The sequence below is a fragment of the Ceratotherium simum genome, chromosome 40, assembly GCF_057802395.1.
Source record: "Ceratotherium simum simum isolate JZ-2026a chromosome 40, ASM5780239v1, whole genome shotgun sequence".
Classification (NCBI taxonomy): Eukaryota; Metazoa; Chordata; class Mammalia; order Perissodactyla; family Rhinocerotidae; genus Ceratotherium; species Ceratotherium simum.
Genome location: NC_141939.1, coordinates 4,818,405 through 4,838,646, shown reverse-complemented (window position 1 = coordinate 4,838,646; position 20,242 = coordinate 4,818,405). Strand labels below are relative to the sequence as shown.

At 37.6% G+C, this 20,242-nt stretch overlaps 1 protein-coding gene across 2 annotated transcripts in view; it reads left to right on the top strand.

Annotated features, from left to right (window-relative positions):
* Window positions 1–20,242, top strand: part of TMEM131 (transmembrane protein 131) — a 217,628-nt gene that overhangs the window by 95,614 nt on the left and 101,772 nt on the right. For both annotated transcript variants that reach the window (XM_087426181.1, XM_087426180.1), the window contains exon 4: window positions 1,495–1,563. In XM_087426181.1, the coding sequence (XP_087282307.1) occupies window positions 1,495–1,563 (69 nt within the window). The remainder of the gene's footprint in view (window positions 1–1,494; window positions 1,564–20,242) is intronic.

Sequence of the window (20,242 nt, the reverse complement as noted above, 5' to 3'; positions counted from 1 at the left end):
TGCTTTAGTAAAGTGTAATCTTACATTTGGTGTTATCCTTCTTGTTTGTGTTTGTCATCTTTTCTGTTCAACATATATAGAGGGATTATCAGGCAGCACAGAAATACTCTTAATCGGTAGAGCTAAAAACACCCTTAGACTTGATTACTTTGAGATCACTTATTCCGCTGCTCAGACTATTTAATCTTTTTTTAAATTTTCTTTTCTCTTTATTTCTCCATGTGTCATACTTAGATTTTACTGTTATTTTATATTTCTAATACTTGTTACTCATTTTTTATCCGCTATTCAACTCTGGCTCTTTTTTTAAATATAGTATCTTTGATTTCATTTTTTATTTTATTTTTTTAGTGATTCGACATTTACATTACAAAATGATCACCCTGATAAGACTAGATACCGTCTGTCATCATACAAAGTTATTACAATATTGTTGACTATATTTCCTATGCTGTACATTACATTCCCATGACTTATTTATTTTATGACTGGAAGTTTGTACCTTTTATCCCCTTCACCTATTTCAGACTATTTAATCTTTATAGAATTGAGTTAAAGCTAAATTTCCTACATATTCTGGATGTCCTTGTCTATTTCTAATGTATTTCCTGAATGAACTTACTGTATCATTTGAAGCTTGTATTCTTATGAATTACAGTGGTGACGGAAATAAAGTCTCACAAATTGACTTTTGCTCTAACATCATTTCTTAAAATACAACAGAAAGGTAAGCATCTACTGTTTAGAAACTTTAGTGGCTAACTAAATTTCTGACTTTCTCAGTATATAAACAAAACAGATGACTTTAGGTATGTGGACTCCCCCCACCCACAAGGTCATTTATAGTTTGCGTCAGTGTTAGGTTTTGGTGATGTCTAAGAGGTTTGCTATTCAGAAATCTGTTTTCGTGAGAAGTTCTAGTATCAAGTGGGATAATTAAAAATGACGCTCCAATATTTAAGACAAGACATCATAGATCAGTGTGTTCCAAACTCTTAGATTAAAAAGATATTTCAGTTCTTGGAAATTTCTATCCCCAAATTCATTTTTGTTTAGTTCCTTTGCCACTGTAGTTCCTTTGCCCCTCTAGTTACAAGGTCTTTGTCTCTATATATTTTCTGCCAAGTATGTGTGGTTGTGTTAGCTGTTCATCGTTCATTGTACACATATCAACAAATCCAAGTGAACGTATTAAGGTATATTGTTATCAACTATATCAACTGAATAAATTTCAACATTCAGTCTACCTGAGCATATTTTGTTTTTGCATAGCTTTGAATAGGAAATATACTCCTGTTTTTTTCTTTTCACTTTTTAAAACAACATTTATTGACTTCCTCTAATAAAAAAAGTGATGCACATAGCTAATAGAACATTAAACTCCACTTTTCTTAAAGCTACTTTCTTGGGACAAAACTCAAGTGTCTGACTTCAGTTTGGGGAATTGTATATTTTGAAGAATTGCTTCTCATGCTGTTTTGTTTTTACTTACAGTATATCTCTGTACCGGGGTAATTGCAGACCTCTACGATTTGAGCCACCAATGCTGGATTTCCATGAACAGTAAGTTTAAAATTTTCAGACCATAGTTTCCCATTAAACTACCACATGTATTTTATGCATGCATTTGACTTGCCTTTTGCCTGTGTTATCTATATGAGAAAGCTACATTTTCAGGTCATCAGGAAAACAAATGATGTTGAATGCCGTTTGAAAATGGGAAGCAAGTATCTATTATGAGTCTAACATGTAATTATACAAGTTTTGAAGTTTGAAAAATACCCAAATAATGGAGTCTCTGGTTCGGAGGATCTTATCTTCAGAAGCAGCATAAAACTTATAGGTTACCTTTTCTATTTAGCACTTTATTTCCGTTTTTATTATTTAAATTTTTCCTTGTGGATGTAGAAGGACATATTATTTATTTGTTTGATGCATATGCTTTTTTATTTAATTTTTTTATTTTTGTGAGGAAGATCAGCCCTGAGCTAACATCCAAGCCAATCCTCCTCTTTTTTGCTGAGGAAGACTGGCCCTGAGGTAACATCTGTGCCCCTCTTCCTCCACTTTTTATGGGATGCCGCCACAGCATGGCCTGACAAGCAGTGCATCGGTGCGCGCCCGGGATCCGAAGCAGGGCCGCCAGCAGCGGAGCGCACGCACTTAACTGCTACGCCATGGGGCCGGCCCCCGCATATGCTTTTAAAGTACAAATTTTTATACATCACCTGGTAAATAATATTATCACCAACCTAAAAGGACAAACAAAAGCAAATCCTACAGAAAGACATGGTTCAACCACAGATTTGCTTTCTCAAGCCATATTCTGGCTTACTTTCTACCTCTGGATCTCAGGTTTTGCACGTCACATACACTAAGGGGAAAACAAGTCTTCACCTGTATTTGGTTCCAACCCAATTTTGCAGGTGGATAAAAAGAACATAATAAATGATATAATTACTAGAGCAATGCCACTCTGATAAGTTAGCAGAAGAAAAGAATTTAAAAGGTAAGTGATGGGGAAGCTGTATGTAGATCTGTTCTGGTTCAATAAATGAAAATTGTAATTTTCTTTAATGTTACCAAAGTTGTAGTTAGCCAATTTTTTACTGTAGTAAACACATTAAGTTTAATAATTTATTTGCAATCTCAAACCTAGAATAATCAGATATATCAGTTGTACGGAACCGTGGTAGAGTAGTTAGCATAGGAAGTAAGAGATATGTGATAGCAGCTCCATTTTACGAGATTTTATTCTTATAGAGATCATGGATTTGAGGGGTGGGAGCGCAGAGAGAAGTTTCCATGCTTCTTTGTGCACTTCTAGATGAAATCACTATCTGGGAATAGTCATTATAGAAGCAAAATTAAGTTGTGAGTGTTAGATTAAAAGACTATAATGCTTGGATAGGAAATACATCACTGTTGTTTCTGTTCTGAAAATAGGTTTAGGTACAACGTTGAGATTGCAAGGAACATAGAGTTCTTAATCCAGTCACAATAATCTATCACTCATAGTCTCCTTCCATCAAATGCAGATATTTAGTGAAACATGGCATGTATTTTGATCTTTAGCAAGAGAGTCCATTATTTTTAAAGAGATTTCTCTCTCCAGTAAAATTCTCTTGAGTATGTTCTTTCATTCTAGAGTGGATCAGAACAGAGAGTGATGAACTCCATTCTAAGACTATGGCATGAGTGATATTTATGATGACACCTTGAGGGTGGGGCAGAGGAGATGATCAATGTACCAAAACTTTTAGTCTAAAACAGAAGTATTCTTACTTTGAAAAGCATGGCAGTAACCATTCTAGAGAGATTGTTTCAAAAGTTATATCCGACTGTTTTTCTCTTCATTATTTGTTTTTTGAGGGACTTTTACAAATTTCGTGCATCCCTTGAGATAAAGAAATTTTTCAGGTATACAAAATACCTGAATTGGAATTGGGAATTCTTGTTCCAAATTATTTGTCCCTCAACCCCTTAAATAATGCCCCACCTCCAAAATAGAGAAATTGAGATAAGGTCAAGCAAGATTCTGGACTGGTGGTTTTAACCTTTTTTGGGTCATGATCTCTTTAGGAATAAATGAAAGCTGTGGAACCTTTTCCTTCCTCTCCCCAAATGCAGACACACAAGTTGCGCCTATAAACAATATTTGCATACAGGTTCAAAAGTTTTATAGACATCCCCTCTAAGTCCATATCTGGATCCTTAAGGGCTACTGAAGAATTCTTGTTCTAGACCACAGGTTATTAAATCACCATTGCAAAACTTACTGGGGTTTTGCTTATTATACTAGCAATACATGTCCACCGTAGTAAACTTAGAAAACATTTATCAGAAGAAAGTTAAAAATTACCAACAATCCAACAACTCAGAAATGTTAACATTGAGCTTTTGTCTTTCAGGTCCTTTTCCTATGCATCTATATTTACTTATTTACGAAAACATAACTATATTTTCTGAGCATAAACTATTTTATAATTTGCTTTCTGAACATGATGTATTGTGCATTCTTTTTTTTTATTCCATTGAATTTTGTTACATTATTTTATGGTATCAAAGAACATCAAATTGTATGGATATATTATATTTGTTAAATTCATTTATTGCTTTAAATTATTTTAAACTTTTTTTTTCATATAATCAGTGCTGAAACTAATGATTTAAACATAACCATGACTATTTCCTCAGGAGAAAGTCCTTAATGGAATTGTGAGATGAAAGGATATGCAGAATATAAAGGTTTTTAGTTAATTTAGGCTAGAGAATAATTTGGTATCATTCACATGGAGAACTGATAGGAATAAATGAATTAATCTGTGACTAGAGAGGAAATAAATGGGATTTCTTTAAGAGACTGGAGCTGGTCTTAGAGAAACTGAGATCTCATGCGCTGAGAGAAACTGTGGAAGATCTGTTGAAGATGTGTGAATGGACAGATGAACTCCAGTACAAACAGGGGCCAGGTAATACAGTGAAGAAAATTATTTGAAGTATAGCGTGAGCTCTAAGTTACAGCACAGGAAAGAAATATAATAATTACATTGGACTATTCCCTAAAGCAGCAAATTTATATGCTGCTCCAAAATAGTGGAAACAAAAGAAAAAGAAAACCATTCTACCGTTATTTTAAACTTTTCTGTGTCCAGTCTGAGAGCACTGAATAGGGTTGGTTTTATCTCACAAAGGTAAAAGTGGATCTATAGAAGTAGGAGTTGGGGGCAGATATGAACACATGTGTATATTAGGGCTCAATCAGAAACAGAAGCAGTTGGAGATTTATGTATGTGTATGAGTATATGTATATGTATGTATATATGTGTGAAGTTTTTATGAGGAATTGGGTTAGACAGTTGTGGGAGCCGGTTAAGCAAGCCTGAAATGTACATGGCAGGCAGTCAGGAAGGGAAGGTCATGAGTAGGCTGGAACCCCAGGGGCACAGGCTGAAGCTTGATGTCCACAGGCAGGCACTCGGGGAAGATCTCGAGGAAGCAGAGCAATTGCAGATCCTGCTTTTTGGAGTCTCTTAGCTCAGGCAAGGACTAAGCTCTCTTTGAAAAGGCTTGCAGCTGATTAAGACAGCCCCCCCTAGAATAATCTCCCTTTTAGTTAACATCAAGTCAACTGATTTAGGGACTCTGTGTCTGCCAAATCCCTTTTCAGCAGCACCTATATTAGTATTGGAATAACTGGGAGAAGGTATGTTGTATGTGCCACAGAATGGCTGCTGCCTCCTTTCTATCTTTCAGCTCTCAGGAGAGAATATCACTTGTAACTCACCTAAGCAGAAATGTACTAGAAAGGGAATTCTGGGGGCTATAGTTCTGCCCAACCAAGATGATACATCACAAAGCCACCACATAGATGTAAGCAAAGAGATTCCTAAATTTAGAACTTTTGACTCTAGAAAATTGGAGGGGATGTGATGGAAAGAATTTGCATAGCAATTTTAGAGCCAAGGTACTTTTTATGAAACCTGAAAGTAGTTTTAGGACAAAGAAAATGAAGTTGTACATTTTCACTGTAGAAAGTAAATTATCAATGGGTCAGGAAGTAACTGATTGCTAAAGGAAATCAGAGATGTCTTAGGATATATCCTCTTTTAAAGTTATTGTATGTTTATTTTTTTCACTCTTACAAGCATAAAACTTAGTTGATTATGGTTTTCCAATCTGTATTGCGCCCCCCACCCTCATCACTCACCTGTGTCTCCAATAACACCTTAAACTCAGTGTGTCCTGCTCTTGCTTCTGTATTTCCAATATTTGTGAATGGTACCAACCAGTCATCAAAACCAGAATCCTGAGGCTTCCTGGATTCCTTCCTTTCCCTCAAAGCACCCCATCCCTTCCCCCACTAAATCCATTACCTGATGCTGTCAGTTTTCACGTCTGCTCTTCTCTAACCTTCATTGCTCGTCCTTCTCCTCTTAATTCAGGCCCTCATCGTTTCTTATCTGACTATTACCACGTGCCTGCCGTTTTCCAATTTGTGATCTATACTGTCAACAGAGAAATCTTTTTACTATTAAAATTTGATCGTGTCATTTCCCACACTCCTCCCCCCGCAGAATTCCTTTAATGGTTTCCTAATGTCTTCAGGATAAATGCCAAATTTCTTAACATACTTTTCTTGTACGCCACCCCACCTAAACCACGCCTGTGGAGAACTACTTACCATTTCCTGAAATAACTGATCTTTCTAAGCTCTAGGCATGTTATACATATTTTGAGTTTCCCTTCTGTAAAGAATTTTTTATGGAAGCTTTCATACAGTCAGAAAAGTAGAAAGAACAGATAGTGTACTCTTAACCTAAATTCAATAATTAACATTTTTGCCATGTTTACTTCATATTTTTGTTTTGAATCATTTGAAAGTAGCAGACCTAATGACATTTCATTCCTGTGTTCTTCAGCACATGTTTACATAACTACAGTACCATTGTATTGTAAGTATTTTAAGAAAATAAACAGTAATTACAGAGTGCCTTTAATCCCTCTGTTTTGGTCAGTGCTGCAGTTGTTTGGTTCTAAGTGATGGAAACCTATCTGAAACTAGTTGAGGCAAAGATAAGCATATATTGGAAGGAATGCTGGGGACCGTGATATATCTGCAGAAAGGTCAGAGATGCAGCTGGGACCTGGGGACAACAGGATCCTCGTTATCCAACACTACCAGGACTCTTCTCTGTCTCTTATCTCTGCCTCACTCTGGCTTATTCTCTCCCACTGCCAATATCTATTTCCTACAATGATGAGAACAAATCCACTGACTGCTCTTCAGACTCACATCCTATAGCTTCCCTCCATCGGGGAATAATAGCTTCTTTTTCTTTAGTTTGAAAAATCTCAGAGTAGTGTGATGATCACCCTGGCTTAGATCAGGTATCTCCTCCAGCAGTCAAACAAGGAGGGCATTTGGTGGTGGACATGTCTTCCAGGTATTGTCCCTGTGTTTATCAGGGTTTCACCAGAGAAGAGAAATCATACGGTGGGCAGCTACTCTGGTTGAAGTCCCTGCAGCCCATTACAACCTCCCTGGCCTGTTGAATCCCTAATGACCTTCAGTACTCTAGAGTATAGCCTTCCTCTATAAAGCAAGCCTTCCCCAGCCTGCCTAGCAGAGGTAGAAACTGCCTTCTCTCTGCTTCCATGGTGTTATGTTTACCCCATAGGGGTGGGATGGATCCCCACCCAAAATTTGGTTCAGATGCCAAGACTGATGACATCGCATGCACACACACCAAGAGGGTAAGAAAAGGTTTATTATAATGAAGCTTTCTGGGGAGAGCAGGGTGGGCTCCCAGTCAAGTCTGAAAAATGGCTTGAGAGAGCAGAGAAAGGAGACTGGCTTGACTTTTTTTGTGGTTAGGGGATGAGGCTGGGGTGGGCTTGCATAGTTTGAACTTTTCACTAGATGAGAGCGTGTGCAGATTTGCTTATTGGCTTGTCCGGGTGTGGGGCATAAGATGAAGGGACATTGTGGGGCTTGAAAACTGTCAGTAATCAACATCAAAAATGAAGTTAGATTCTTGATTACTCATGACATCTTCTACTAACTTCTATCAGTGCGGTGGTTGTTGCTCTAATTGTTTTGATGTCTGCGCCCCTACCAGACCAGGCTATCAAGATAAATACACACTATTTATCCTTGTATCTCTGATAGTCATTTAACACTTATATACAGTACATTAAGTCCAACAAGATTGCCCGCTGATTTCTTCTGCTGCTTCTGATATAACTGCTTCAGTTTTACATTTTCAAGTGTTTTTGCTGGACTGCATTAAACATTTGCTACACCTTTTCTTCTTCATCCAGCAGTGTACTGATCTAATGCCCATCTGTAAATGTTTCCTTGGCTTGATATGTATAGCAGTAATTTTAGACCTTGAGAAGAAGCATCCTTAGCAGAATACTTGATAGTATTTTTTCGGGAAATCGTGAGTTATCATCGCTCACTACCTTGACTTGCGCACTGAAGTTTTGCCTGATGTTTTCTGTGAACTATTTCCACTGCTCGTGGTCATTTTTGCTAAACCAGAAGTCACTCTTAATTTTAAAACACTCTTTGCGGTATCTGGAAGAACTTTAAGTTGGGTGGAATTTACCACTCCAGGTTGCATCCGATTGCCAAAGGGCCTGCAAGAGGGTTTCAGGCCTTTTAGCAAGGATGCCGCTCTAGTTCCCCGGCCGCTTTCTAGACCCTCGTGTACTGACTCCTGTCACTACTTTCGTCATCACTGCTGCCCTCCAGAACTTCTTTCACAGTAAATTAAATTAACTTTCTTCAAAAATAGGCATTCTTTGGGGCTGGTCTGTGTTGTAGTGGTTAAGTTTGCACGCTCCACTTCAGGGTTCACTGATTCAGATCTAAGGGGTGGACCTACGCACCGCTTATCGAGCCATGCTGTGGCAGGCGTCCCACATATGAAGTAGAGGAAGATGAGCATGGATCTTAGCCCAGGGCCAATCTTCCTTAGCAAGAATAGGAGGATTGGCAACGGATGTTAGCTTAGGGCCAATCTTCTTCACACACACACACACACAAAAATAGACTTTCTTTGTTTTCATCCATTTTGTTTAAATTTATTCTTTAATTCTATCCCTTTTCCTCTTTCTCCTCCCTCCCCTTTCCTTCCTCCTCCTCTTCTCTGCCCCCCACCCAGCCATAACAATTGGCTGGGGCAATCTGGGCCTGACCACCTACCCCCTCCTTCTGCCTCCTCCTCAGTTATGTATGCCAATGCTGTTAAATATTTTTCTGTTTCTGTAACAACTCCTTTTTTTAAACATTTGTTGCAGACTGTAAAAGATGCTTTGGGTGGAAACTTGGTTTACTGAGTTCTTTGGTTTACATAATTATTAAGTCCAGAAAAGCTTGATTTCAAATCTGAAACTTAAAATGGAGACCTAATGACTTAAAAAAATGGAAGTTGAATAGACTCGCTAAAAATGGAGGTCTTTATTGTCAAGTTACATTCAGTTCATGAAAGGCGTTTCTCCCTAATCACTTTTTGTTGTTCCTCTTTTCTAAAAGAATGTTTGGTGCCTTTGAGCTTTTCAATTTCCAACTGTTCCACCAACCCCCCCAGCTCAGCCCTCAATGTAAAATGTGTTTGAGAAAATGGTTGGATTTTTTTGTGGTAATTGAGTGGTACAAAGAACTGCATATTGATTTGGCCCAACTTCCTGCCAAATGTTGTGTTTACTAGAGTTCTGTGTCACTGTCATTCATAAGGTTTGTCTAAGGGCAGTTGCTCAGCCATTTCTTCAGCTGTTTCCTGGCATTGCATTGTCATCTTTCTGTGGTATAGGAAACTTGCCATTGACCACAAAATTGCAGCTTACTTTCCAAGCTAGTCTCTAATTTATAGCTGCTGCTTCCTAATTCTTTTGAGCCTCAGACTCTTCTAGAATATAGACAGTTAGTTAGTAACTCTGCTGTAACAGCACAGAGAACAGCCGTATATTTGATTCAGCTTGGTTTATCTATAAATAATTCACACTGTCGCCTTTGGCCCTACTTCTTTGGAGCAGCTGATAATGGGAACAAACAAGACCAGCACTGGCAAGCATTTGAAAATCTTTGTTTCATTTTTAAATCTTACCTGTCTAGCCAAGCAGTCACACGTGCTGCTTATGACAGTCAGAATTCTAAGATGGGCCCCAAAATTCCTGGCCTCTGAGATGCACACACACCTTCTCACAATTCTATTCAGTCAAACACTAATTGAGATGTTGCTATAAAGGATTTTGAAAATGTCATTAAGGTCCCAAGTCAGTTGACCTTTAAGAAAGGGAGATAATCTGGGGGCCTGACCTGATCACATGAGCCCTCTAAATCTGGCTGTAGCAGTTCTCATAGACAGAAATGTCAGAGGTTTGAAGCGTGAGAGGTATTGGATGCCAGGGAGTTTCTTTGTGCTGGTTTTGGAAATGGAAGGGTCCATATGGCAAGAGACTGAGAGCAACCCAAATTTTGCCAACAACCTGATTGAGCTTAGAAGAGGGCTTGGAGCTTTGATGAGTAAGACCCTGAGCAGATAAACCAGTCATACTGTGCCTGGACTTCTGACTTAGAGAATTATAAGATAATAAATCATTGTTGCTTTAAACCTCTAAGTATGTGGTAGTTTTGTTATGTAACAGAAAACCAATGCACTGCTTATTTATTTATGAGTAAGCATGTATCAGTACTTGACCAAAATTTTCCATGGTTTAATGTGACATCTGTCTTCAGTCTCTCACGTCATCATGGATTCAGCTCACGTCACCAAGGGAACTGAAGAGAGGGAGGGGCAGGGAAAGCTGTTCATATGAGGTCTGTAAGCAGGTCTGTCCAAGGAATGCTCCCTCTGCTTCCTGTGGTATGGACTGCCCAGAACTACAGAAGCCTGTTCTGTTAGAGCATGCGTGACTAGAATAGCCTGCTGACACCCTTCCTGAGATGATCCCTCTGTTCTTGTTACTCCAGACTTCTCTTAACAACATAAGTAGGTGACCCTTCTCCTCTGAGCAAGGGTTCATTTCTGTAGGGCGTGGCCCAGGGACTTTTCACTTTGATCCCTAGAAGAAAGGGCAAGGCCAGCCTCAGCAGCATTGCACATCAAGCATTCTGAACCACTCCCTGCTTCCAGGCCCCTAGAATCTCCAAGCTTATTTCCCTACCCCAAAGTCCTCTCCTGCAGCAGACCATCTTCAGTCCTGTCTTCTAGAAGGATCCCCTAGATTACCTCTCCCTCTTATACCCTGTCTTCTTTATCTTAACTGAGATTGATTGCACTGAGGTCACGGGAGGAAAAACATTAAGAAGAATTCATAGGGAGGTGAAATGACTGGATGCCAGTTAGCCTACAGGACATTTGAGTTGTAAAAGAGCATATTTGTTGAAGAAAGCACATAATCGGCAAACTTCCAGGATGTAAGGAGGACATTTTTATTTCTGTGTACTGTTATTCCTCTTGTATGTCCATATGAAGCTTGAGGAAGAAGAATTTTTGTTCCATGTTGTCTTTATACAGCTTCTCCCTGCAGCATCATGGCCAGAGTTCGAGGCCCCAACTGGCTCTGTACCTCCTTCCCTAATTGTTTCGTGGTCCTGTGACCCCACCCGGAAATAATGAGCCTATTGGTTAAGGGGTCTAGCTGTTGAGAGAGTCTTCAGAGGAATTCCACACACTGGGGGCTCCTGGGTTTGAGGAGCTTTAAGGGCACTCAGCTTCCTGCTTCCTAACCCTAAATGTGTTGTCACAAACCTGTCTCTGGATACCCCTCTTTCCCTTCCTTAGGACCCAAGCCCTGGCTCCACCTTTGAGTTTTTTCCTCATGGCTGGACTATTAAGCCACAGAAAGATTTTTGGACCTCATGATGGCTGGGTTGTAAACCACAGAATGATTTTGGACAGTTTTTGCTTTCCTGGGTAAAGCAGAGAAACTCTTCTGTGGGATCCTGCCTCTCAAGGGCAGTTTGTGGGCATAGCCTTCCTAGTGACTGCTAAGGCAGCAGAATCATCTGCTCTCAGCTGAGAAACTTGACGGGAGTTCATCTTCTCCTCATCCTTCCCACTTTTGGCAAAAGGTGGTAACATCTGCAGTGATGAGCTCTGAGAAGGGAAATATGACTTGGTTTAGGCCTGAGAGGCACCAGAAAACATTTAAACTTAACAACAGTAAAACTTCATGTCAGCATTATCAGGAAATCCTCAAATGGTGTATAAAATAACAGCAATGCAAGCCATTATCAAAACCTTGAAAATGTGTTAAATGTTTACAAAAGACAATGAAGAGGTTTTTTTTACATAATTTGTGGACCTTATGCATATGAACCTGACTTTTTTGGGGAATATGGAAAGAAGATATTGTTATTCCATTCTAGAAAAGGCAAAATATTTAAAATAATCCAAAATTCAACTGTATATGAAGCTGCAGATTAAATGCGTAAAGTAGTGGTCACTTAGATTTTGATGTTGATTTAGGTGATGCAGATTATGAAAATCAAGTGAAATAACATGACTATATTAAAAGTCAGGTTGAGTACATGAAATTGTGGCCAACTTTTGACTTTGACAGTTTTCTCAAAAAAAAAAATTATGAAGTCCTAAGGAGGAAGTTAGACAAACTTGTAAAGAAACAGACTAAAATTTCTGCTGGGACAATAAAATGAGCTTTGAGTTTATTTATCATAATGTTTAATTATAATACTTCCATCCTGAGTTCTCTGATATTCTATTAGAAGCATTTGTTAATGTACTTTTCAAATTGAATTATTGAGGAATCATATCACAATATATGGGGCTCACCACCTGACTAAACAGGATCAGGGTTGATGATCATATAAGAGCCAACTGTAAAATTGAGGTCGCATTATTATAACGTGGCTCAAATGTCGGTTCTCAGCAAAGAGCTTTCGATTCATTGACATCAGGTAAACGATTCACATAGCAAAGCCGTCTTGACTGATGTGGTCACTCTAAAGCAAAAAAAAAGAAAAAGAAAAATATTTCTGAATGCTTTATTCTACTTTTATGTGGTGATGCTTAACAGTTGTAATGTTGCTTTCCAGAGTGTTTTCATTACTTTACCATAACATTATTTTTACCTTTTGTGTGAGTGTGAGAAATATAATATACACACAGAAAAATGCATAGGGCATATATGTAGTTTTACATCTGCCACCCAGGTAGATATTATTATGTATTTTTAATTTATGGAATTATATTTTAATATATAAGTAATATTGTGATACAGCTCATTCTGTTTTTTTCTAGCTTTATTGAGTTATAATTGACATATCACATTGTGTAAGTTTAAAGTGTACAGTGTCTTGATATGACATACTTATCTGTTAGAAAATGATTACCACCTTCGCATTCATCCCTAACACCTGCATCATGTCACATAATTGCTGTTTCTTTTTGTGGTGAGAACATCTATGATCTTAGAAACTTTCAAGTATATAATATAGTATTAACTGTAATCACTATGCTGTGCATTAGATCCCCAGAACTTATTCATCTTCTAACTGGAGGTTTGTACTCTGACCAACATCTCCCCTTTCCCCCCACCTGCTGGTAACCACCATTCTAGTCTCTGTTTCTATGAGTTTGGCTTTTTTAGATTCCACACAAAAGTGAGATGGATGCAGTATTTATCTTTCTCTGTCTGACTTACTTTATTTAGCGTAATGCCCTCAAAGTCTATCCATGTTGTCACAAATGGCAGGATGTCCTTTCTCATGGCTGAATAATATTCTATTGTATATATACATACCACATCTTTTTTATCCATTCATCCATTGACAGACACTTAGATTCTGTCTGTATCTTGGCTATTGTGAATAATGCTGCTGTGAACATGGCAGTGCAGATATCTCTTTGAGATCCTGTCTTCATTTCCTTTGGATATGGGAAGAAGTGGGATTGCTGGATCATATGGTAGTTCTATTTTTAATTTTTTGAGGAACCTCCATACTGTTTTCCATAGTGGCTTCATAGCTTATTCTATTTCTTACCTCTTTTTTTTTTTTGGTGAGGAAGATCAGCCCTGAGCTAACATCCGTTGCCAGTCCTCCTCTATTTTTGTATATAAGATGCTGCCGCAGCATGGCTTGGTGAGCGGTGTGTAGGTCCATGCCCAGGATCCAAACCTGTGAACCCCGGGCCACCAAAGCAGAGCACGCAAACTTAACCACTACGCCACTGGGCCAGCCCATATTTCTTAGCTTTTTAAAGGTCCGTTTTTCTTAGATGTCCATCTGTTCTCTTATTTCTAATGAAAAATATTAAGAGGGGCTGGCCCGGCGGCCTAGTGGTTAAGTGCACATGCTCCGCCGCAGCGGCCCGGGGTTCGGATCCTGGGCATGCACGGACACACTGCTTGTCAAGCCGTGCTATGGCGGCATCCCATATAAAGTGGAGGAAGATGGGCACGGATGTTAGCCCAGGGCCAGTCTTCCTCAGCAAAAAAGAGGAGGATTGGCGACAGATGTTAGCTCAGGGCTAATCTTCCTCATAAAAAAGAAAAAAAATATATATTAGATACAGCAGAGTATCCACTATTTTACCCATTTGCTCCCTCTTTGGTGGCTACACGTATTGCCTCTAATACCCTACCACCACAAACAACCCTGCAATGAAATCCTCTTACAGGTTCACTTATGGACTCTCATGAGAATTTCTTTAGAATGTAAGTCCAGGAATGGAACACATAGGTCATAGAGTGTGTGTACACTTCACATGTCTAGATATTGCCTGATTGCTCTTGTGAATGGCTGTGCTACTGTATACTCCGAAGAGCAGTGCATGAGCATTCCTGTATTTCCACATCCCCTATATTCACACTAACATTAGCCGTCTTTCTAATTTTGCTAGTTAAATAGGGATGATGTGATACCTCATTGTTAATTTAGTATTTCTCTGATCGCTAGTAAGTTTGGGTCTCCATCTCTTTATATGCTTATTGGCCTGTTGGGTTGCCTCTTCTGTAAATTGCTTATTCATATCCTTTGACCTTTTTTCTTTTGAGGTTCTTACTAATTTGTTAGAAATTCCTTTTGTAGTCTAGAAATAACCTTAAAGTCAAAAAAGATATTTAGACATTGCAAATATTTTTTCCCAGCTTGTCACCTGGTTGTTAACTTTTCCCATCCTGTACTTTGTTGAACAAAGTTTTAATATTTTGCCCAACTTTTGAAAAATTTAAAAGTACAGGAAAGTTGAAAGAATAATATGGTGACCATCTACATAACCAGTATCTAGAGTCACCATGAGTTAATCTTTTACCACTTTTGCCTTCTCTCTGTCTCTCTTCTACCCAGCCCCCCACACCACTTTTTTCCCTGAAAGTGAATGTAGACATCATGATACTTCATTCCTAAGTTCTTCAGTATGTACGTCCTAAGGGACTGCTCCTGCATAACCACAATTCCATTATCACACTCAAAGAATCTATTATTGATACAATAAACATTATCTAATGTATAGTTTATATTCAGATTTCCCTAATTGCCAAAAACATGTCCATTGAAGTCTGCCATCCCCCAACCAGGATCAAATCAAGGATAACACATTGCGTTTGGTTGATAGATGTCTAATCGAGAACAGTTTCCTACCTTTTTTCCTTTTTTTCGTTCATAAGCTTGAAATTTTTGTGGTCTGGTTTAGTTGACTTATAGAATAGCCCACAAATTTGATTGGCCTGATTATATCCTCGTGATTAGACTCAGGCTAAACATTTTTGTCAAGAATATTGCATAGATAATGTTGTCTGTTTCCCATTACATCACATCAGGGGGCCTTTAATGTCTGTATTTTTAATTATTGTCGATATAAGTTTGAACACTCACTAATGTACTATCTTCCAGATTCTATAACTTGTGAAGGTACCTTTTCCTCTTTATAATTAATAAATAATCTATGGGGTTAATATCCTGTTCTCCAACAACTTTTCAGCTAGTAATTTTACTTACTCATCACCCATTCATTGCCTCTTGCCTTAATCGGTTATTACGTTGATCGTTGCAAAATAGTGATTCTTCTTTTTTGCTTCAGATTCTATCATTGTTTTTTAATTTAGGAACCAAGATTCTTCTGTAAAGAAGTACTCCTCTCTCTTTTTTCCTTGATCATCACTATAGACCAAGGGTCAGCAAATTATGGCCCTTGTCACCTGTTTTTGTAAATAAAGTTTTATTGGAACATAACCATGCCCATTCATGTACATTTTGTCTATGGCTGCTTTTGCACAACACTGGCAGTGTTCAGTAGTGGTGACAGAGATTGCATAGTCTGTACATCCTAAAATACTTGCTGTCTGGTCCTTTATGGAAAAAGACTGTTGATCCTCGTTGTAGACTCACGGGTTCTCATTTTTTATTCAGCGTGCTGTAACCCTTTACTTTCACGATTCTTTTTGTTCCAGATTTTACAGATTTTGCCAGTGAAAGCCTCTTAAAGCTGATTCCTATATCTTTTTTTGACACGTCCCATTATGAACACTTCTTTGCTTTCTGATACAACAAAACACTCTAGACTTCTGTTTTTCTTGTCCTAGACCTGGAATTAGCTAAAACTACAAAAAGTCCTGTTTTGGTTTTTAAATGGGGAATGACATTTAGAAACCCAGATCTGGGCAGTAAGCGTGGTCATGGTTCCTGAGTGTCATTGCTCATTGCCTCTGGATGTCATTGCTTCAAGATTCATGTGGACAGATCTATGGAGGTATATATACATGTATATATACATATAAATCATGGCTTATACTGATAATTCCAATTCAGATTTTCCCAATTCACATCCAGCCTCACAGAGTTCTTCTCCATCTTTCCGCATTTTGTATCTGCACCTCCCTTTTCCCCAAAATATTTGGTAGAATATTCTCTTTAAATATTTGGTAGAATTTGCCAGTAAAATCCTCCTGGGCTGGAATTTTCTTCATGGGAAGGTTTTAAATGATGGGTTTAATTTCTTTAGTAGTTTTATTTTCTGTAATGCTTGTATATGTTTTCTTAATTTGTCAGTTTTCGTAAGCTGTGTTTTAAGTTTAGCAATTTCAGGATAATTTCCAAATTACTAGCATAAAGTTGTTAGTATCATTTTATGATTGTTTTAACATTTATAGCATCTCTAGTGACGTTTCTTTTATCACTATGATGTTGGTATTTTGTGCCGCCTTTTCTTCTTTATCAATTTTCCCACGTAGTTATCAACTTACTAGTTTTTCCTCCTCAAAAATGGGAGCTTTTTGACTTTGTAGATTATCTCTATTTTATGTGTTTTACTTCATTTATTTCCGCTCTTATTTCTTTTTTTTTTTTTGAGGAAGATTGGCCTTGCGCTAACATTTGTTGCCAATCTTCCTCTTTCTTTTCTTTTTTCTCCCCAAAGCCCCAGTACATAGTTGTGTACCGTAGTTGTAGGGTTGTAGCTCCTCTATGTGGGACGCCGCCCCAGCATGGCTTGATGAGCGGTGAGTATGTCCGTGCCCAGGCTCCGGACCGGCAGAGCCCAGGCTGCCGAAGCAGAACATGCAAACTTAACCGCTATGCCACCAGGCCAGCCCTTCTGTTATTTCTTTCTTTGTACTTTCTTTGGGTTTAATTTGCTATTCTTTTTCTAATGACATGGATGCTTTGCTCATTAATTTTCAGGCTTTCTTCTTTTCCAATATGTACATTTAAATTTATGAATTTTCCTTTAAGTACAGCTTGCCCTGTATTCCACAAGTTTTTAATGGGTTAATTTTTTCATTTTTGTTCAGTTCCAGATAGTTCTTAATTTTTATTCAGATTTTGTCTTTGATCCATGAGTTATTTGCACATGCGTTCATCTGTTTACATATTTATAGGGAATCTAGTTATCTGTTTGTTATTGATTTCTAGTTTAATTGGGCTAAGACTAGAAAATTCTGCATATTAAAGAGTTATGAACAAAGAAGAGATAGAACAAATAGAAAATAACTAGCAAGATGGTAGACTTTAACCACATCAGTAATTACATTAAATATAAATAGTCTAAACACAGCAATTAAGACACCAAGTTTGTCACATTCAAAAAGCAGGACACAGCTAACAGCAGAAACTCAAAATATAGGAAACAAAACTGACAGAACTGAAGGGAGAAATAGACAATTCAACAGTAACAGTTGGAGACTTCAATACCCCATTTTCTATAATGGATAGACTATCTAAGCAGGAGATAACAAAGGAAATAGAAGACTTGAAAACAGTACAAATCAACTAGACTTAATAGACATCTATAGAACATTCCATTCAACAACAACAAAATACTTCCTCTGCTCAGACACACATAGAACGTCCTCCAGGCTAGACCATATGCTAGACCATAATATAAGCCCCAATAAATTTAAAAGGATTGAAATCATACAAAGTATGTTCTCTGATGACTTCATTCTCTAGTGAAATAAATTGGAAAGCAATACAGAAAAAAAGAATCTTGGAATATTAAACAACATATTCCTTAATAATCAGTGAATCAAAGAAGAAGTCAAAAGGGGAATTTGAAAGTGCTTTGAGATAAATGAAATGAAAACACTACATACCAAAAGTTATGAGATGCAGCTAAAGCATTGCTCAGAAAAAGACTTATAGCTGTAAATATCTTAATCAGCAAAGAAAAAAGATCTCAAATCAGAAACCAAACCTTCCACCTTAAGAAACTGAAAAAAGAAGAGCAAAGTAAATTCAAGTAAGCAGAAAGAAGGAAATAATAAAGACTAGAGTGGAAATAAATGACATACAGAATAAAAATAGAGAAAATCCACAAAATAAAAAGTTGATTCTTTGAAAAGAGCAACAAAATTGAGAAACCCTTAACTAGACCAAGCAATGAAGAGAAAAGACTCAAATTACTAAAATCAGGAATGAAAGAGGTACATTACTATCAACCTTACAGAAATAAAAAGGATTATAAGGGAACATTATGAACAACTGTATACTAACAAATTCATTAATTCGGTTGAAATGGACAAATTCCTGAAAAGACACAAATTTCCAAAAGTAAATTAAGAAGAAATGGAAAATGTAAATAGATTTATAACAAGAGTTTGAATTAGTAATCAAAAAACTTCCCAGAAAGAAAGCTCTGACCCACAGAAAGCTTTATTGATGAATTCTAGCAAACATTCAAAGAATTAATATCAGTCCTTCACAAACTCTTCCAAACAATAGAAGGGGGAACACTTGCCAATTCAGTCTTTTAGGCCTGTATTACCCTGATGCCAAAACCAGACAGAGAACTACAAGAAAAGAAAACTATAGACCAAAATCCCTTATGAAGATAGATGTAAAAATTCTCCACAAAATACTAACAAACAAAATTAGCAACACATAAAAAGGATAATACACCATGACCAAGTGGCATTTATCCCAAGAATGTAAGGTTAGTCTGACATCTGAAAATCAGTTAATGTAATATACCATGTTAATATAGAATAAAGGGGAAAAACACATGTGATCATGTCAGTAAACACAAAAAAAGCCTTTGAAAAAAATACAGCATTCTTTCATGAAAGTAACACTCAGCAAACTAGAAATAGAAGAGAATTTCCTCAGCCTGATGAAGAGCATCCATGAAAGTCCCACAGCTAACATCATAGTTAATAGTGAAAGACTGAAAGATTTCCCCCTACGTCAAGAACAAGAAAAGGCTGTCTGCTGTTGCCACTATTCAACATTATACTGCAGGTCTGACCAGGGCAATTAGACAAGAAAAAGAAACAAAAGGCATCCAGATTGGAAAGGAAGAAGTAAAACCATCTCTCTTTTCAGATGTTATACTTTTGTATAAAGAAAATCCTAAGCAATCCTCTTAAATAATAATTAGAACTAATAAGTGCATTCATTGAGGTTATAGGATATAAGATCAGTATATCTTATTTTTGTATAAGTAACTTATATTTATAATATAACTTATATTTATATACACTAGCAATAAACAAACTTAAAATTAAGAAAACAATTCCATTTACAATAGCATCAAAAAGAATAAAATACTTAGATATAAATTTAACAAAAGTAGTGTAAGACCTGTGTACTAAAGACAGCAAAGAACTATCAAAAGCAATTAAAGAAGTAGGTAAATAGAAGCCATCCCACATTCATAAATCAGAAGATGCAGATGAGGGTGGTAATACTCCCTACATTGAGGCGTGGATTCAACACAATCCCCATCTAAATCCCAACTGACTGTTCTGCAGAGATGGACAAGCTGATCATAAAATTCCCATGGAAATGAGAGAGATCCAGAATAGCCAAATAATGTTTTAAAAGGTGACCAGTGTTGGAAGACTCAAAGTTCCCAATATCAGAAAGCTTCTACAAAGGTTTAGTAGTGACAAAACTGTGATGCTGCCATAAGGATAGACATACAGATAAATGGAAAAGAGTTTAGATTCCAGAAATAGGACTTGATACTTATTGCCAATTGATTTTGACTAGGGTACCAGGACAATTAAATGGAGAAAGAGTAGTCTTGGCAACAAGTGGTGTCAGGACAACTAGATATCCACATGCAAAATAATTAAGTTGGGGGGCTGGCCCAGTGGCATAGTGGTTGGGTTCACACACACTGCTTTGGCGGCCTGGGGTTCACAGGTTCGGATCCCAGGTGCAGACCTACACACCGCTCATCGAGCCGTGCTGTGGTGGTGTCCCGTATACAAAGTGGAGGAAGATTGGCACAGATGTTAATTCAGTGACAGTTTTCCTCAAGCAAAACAG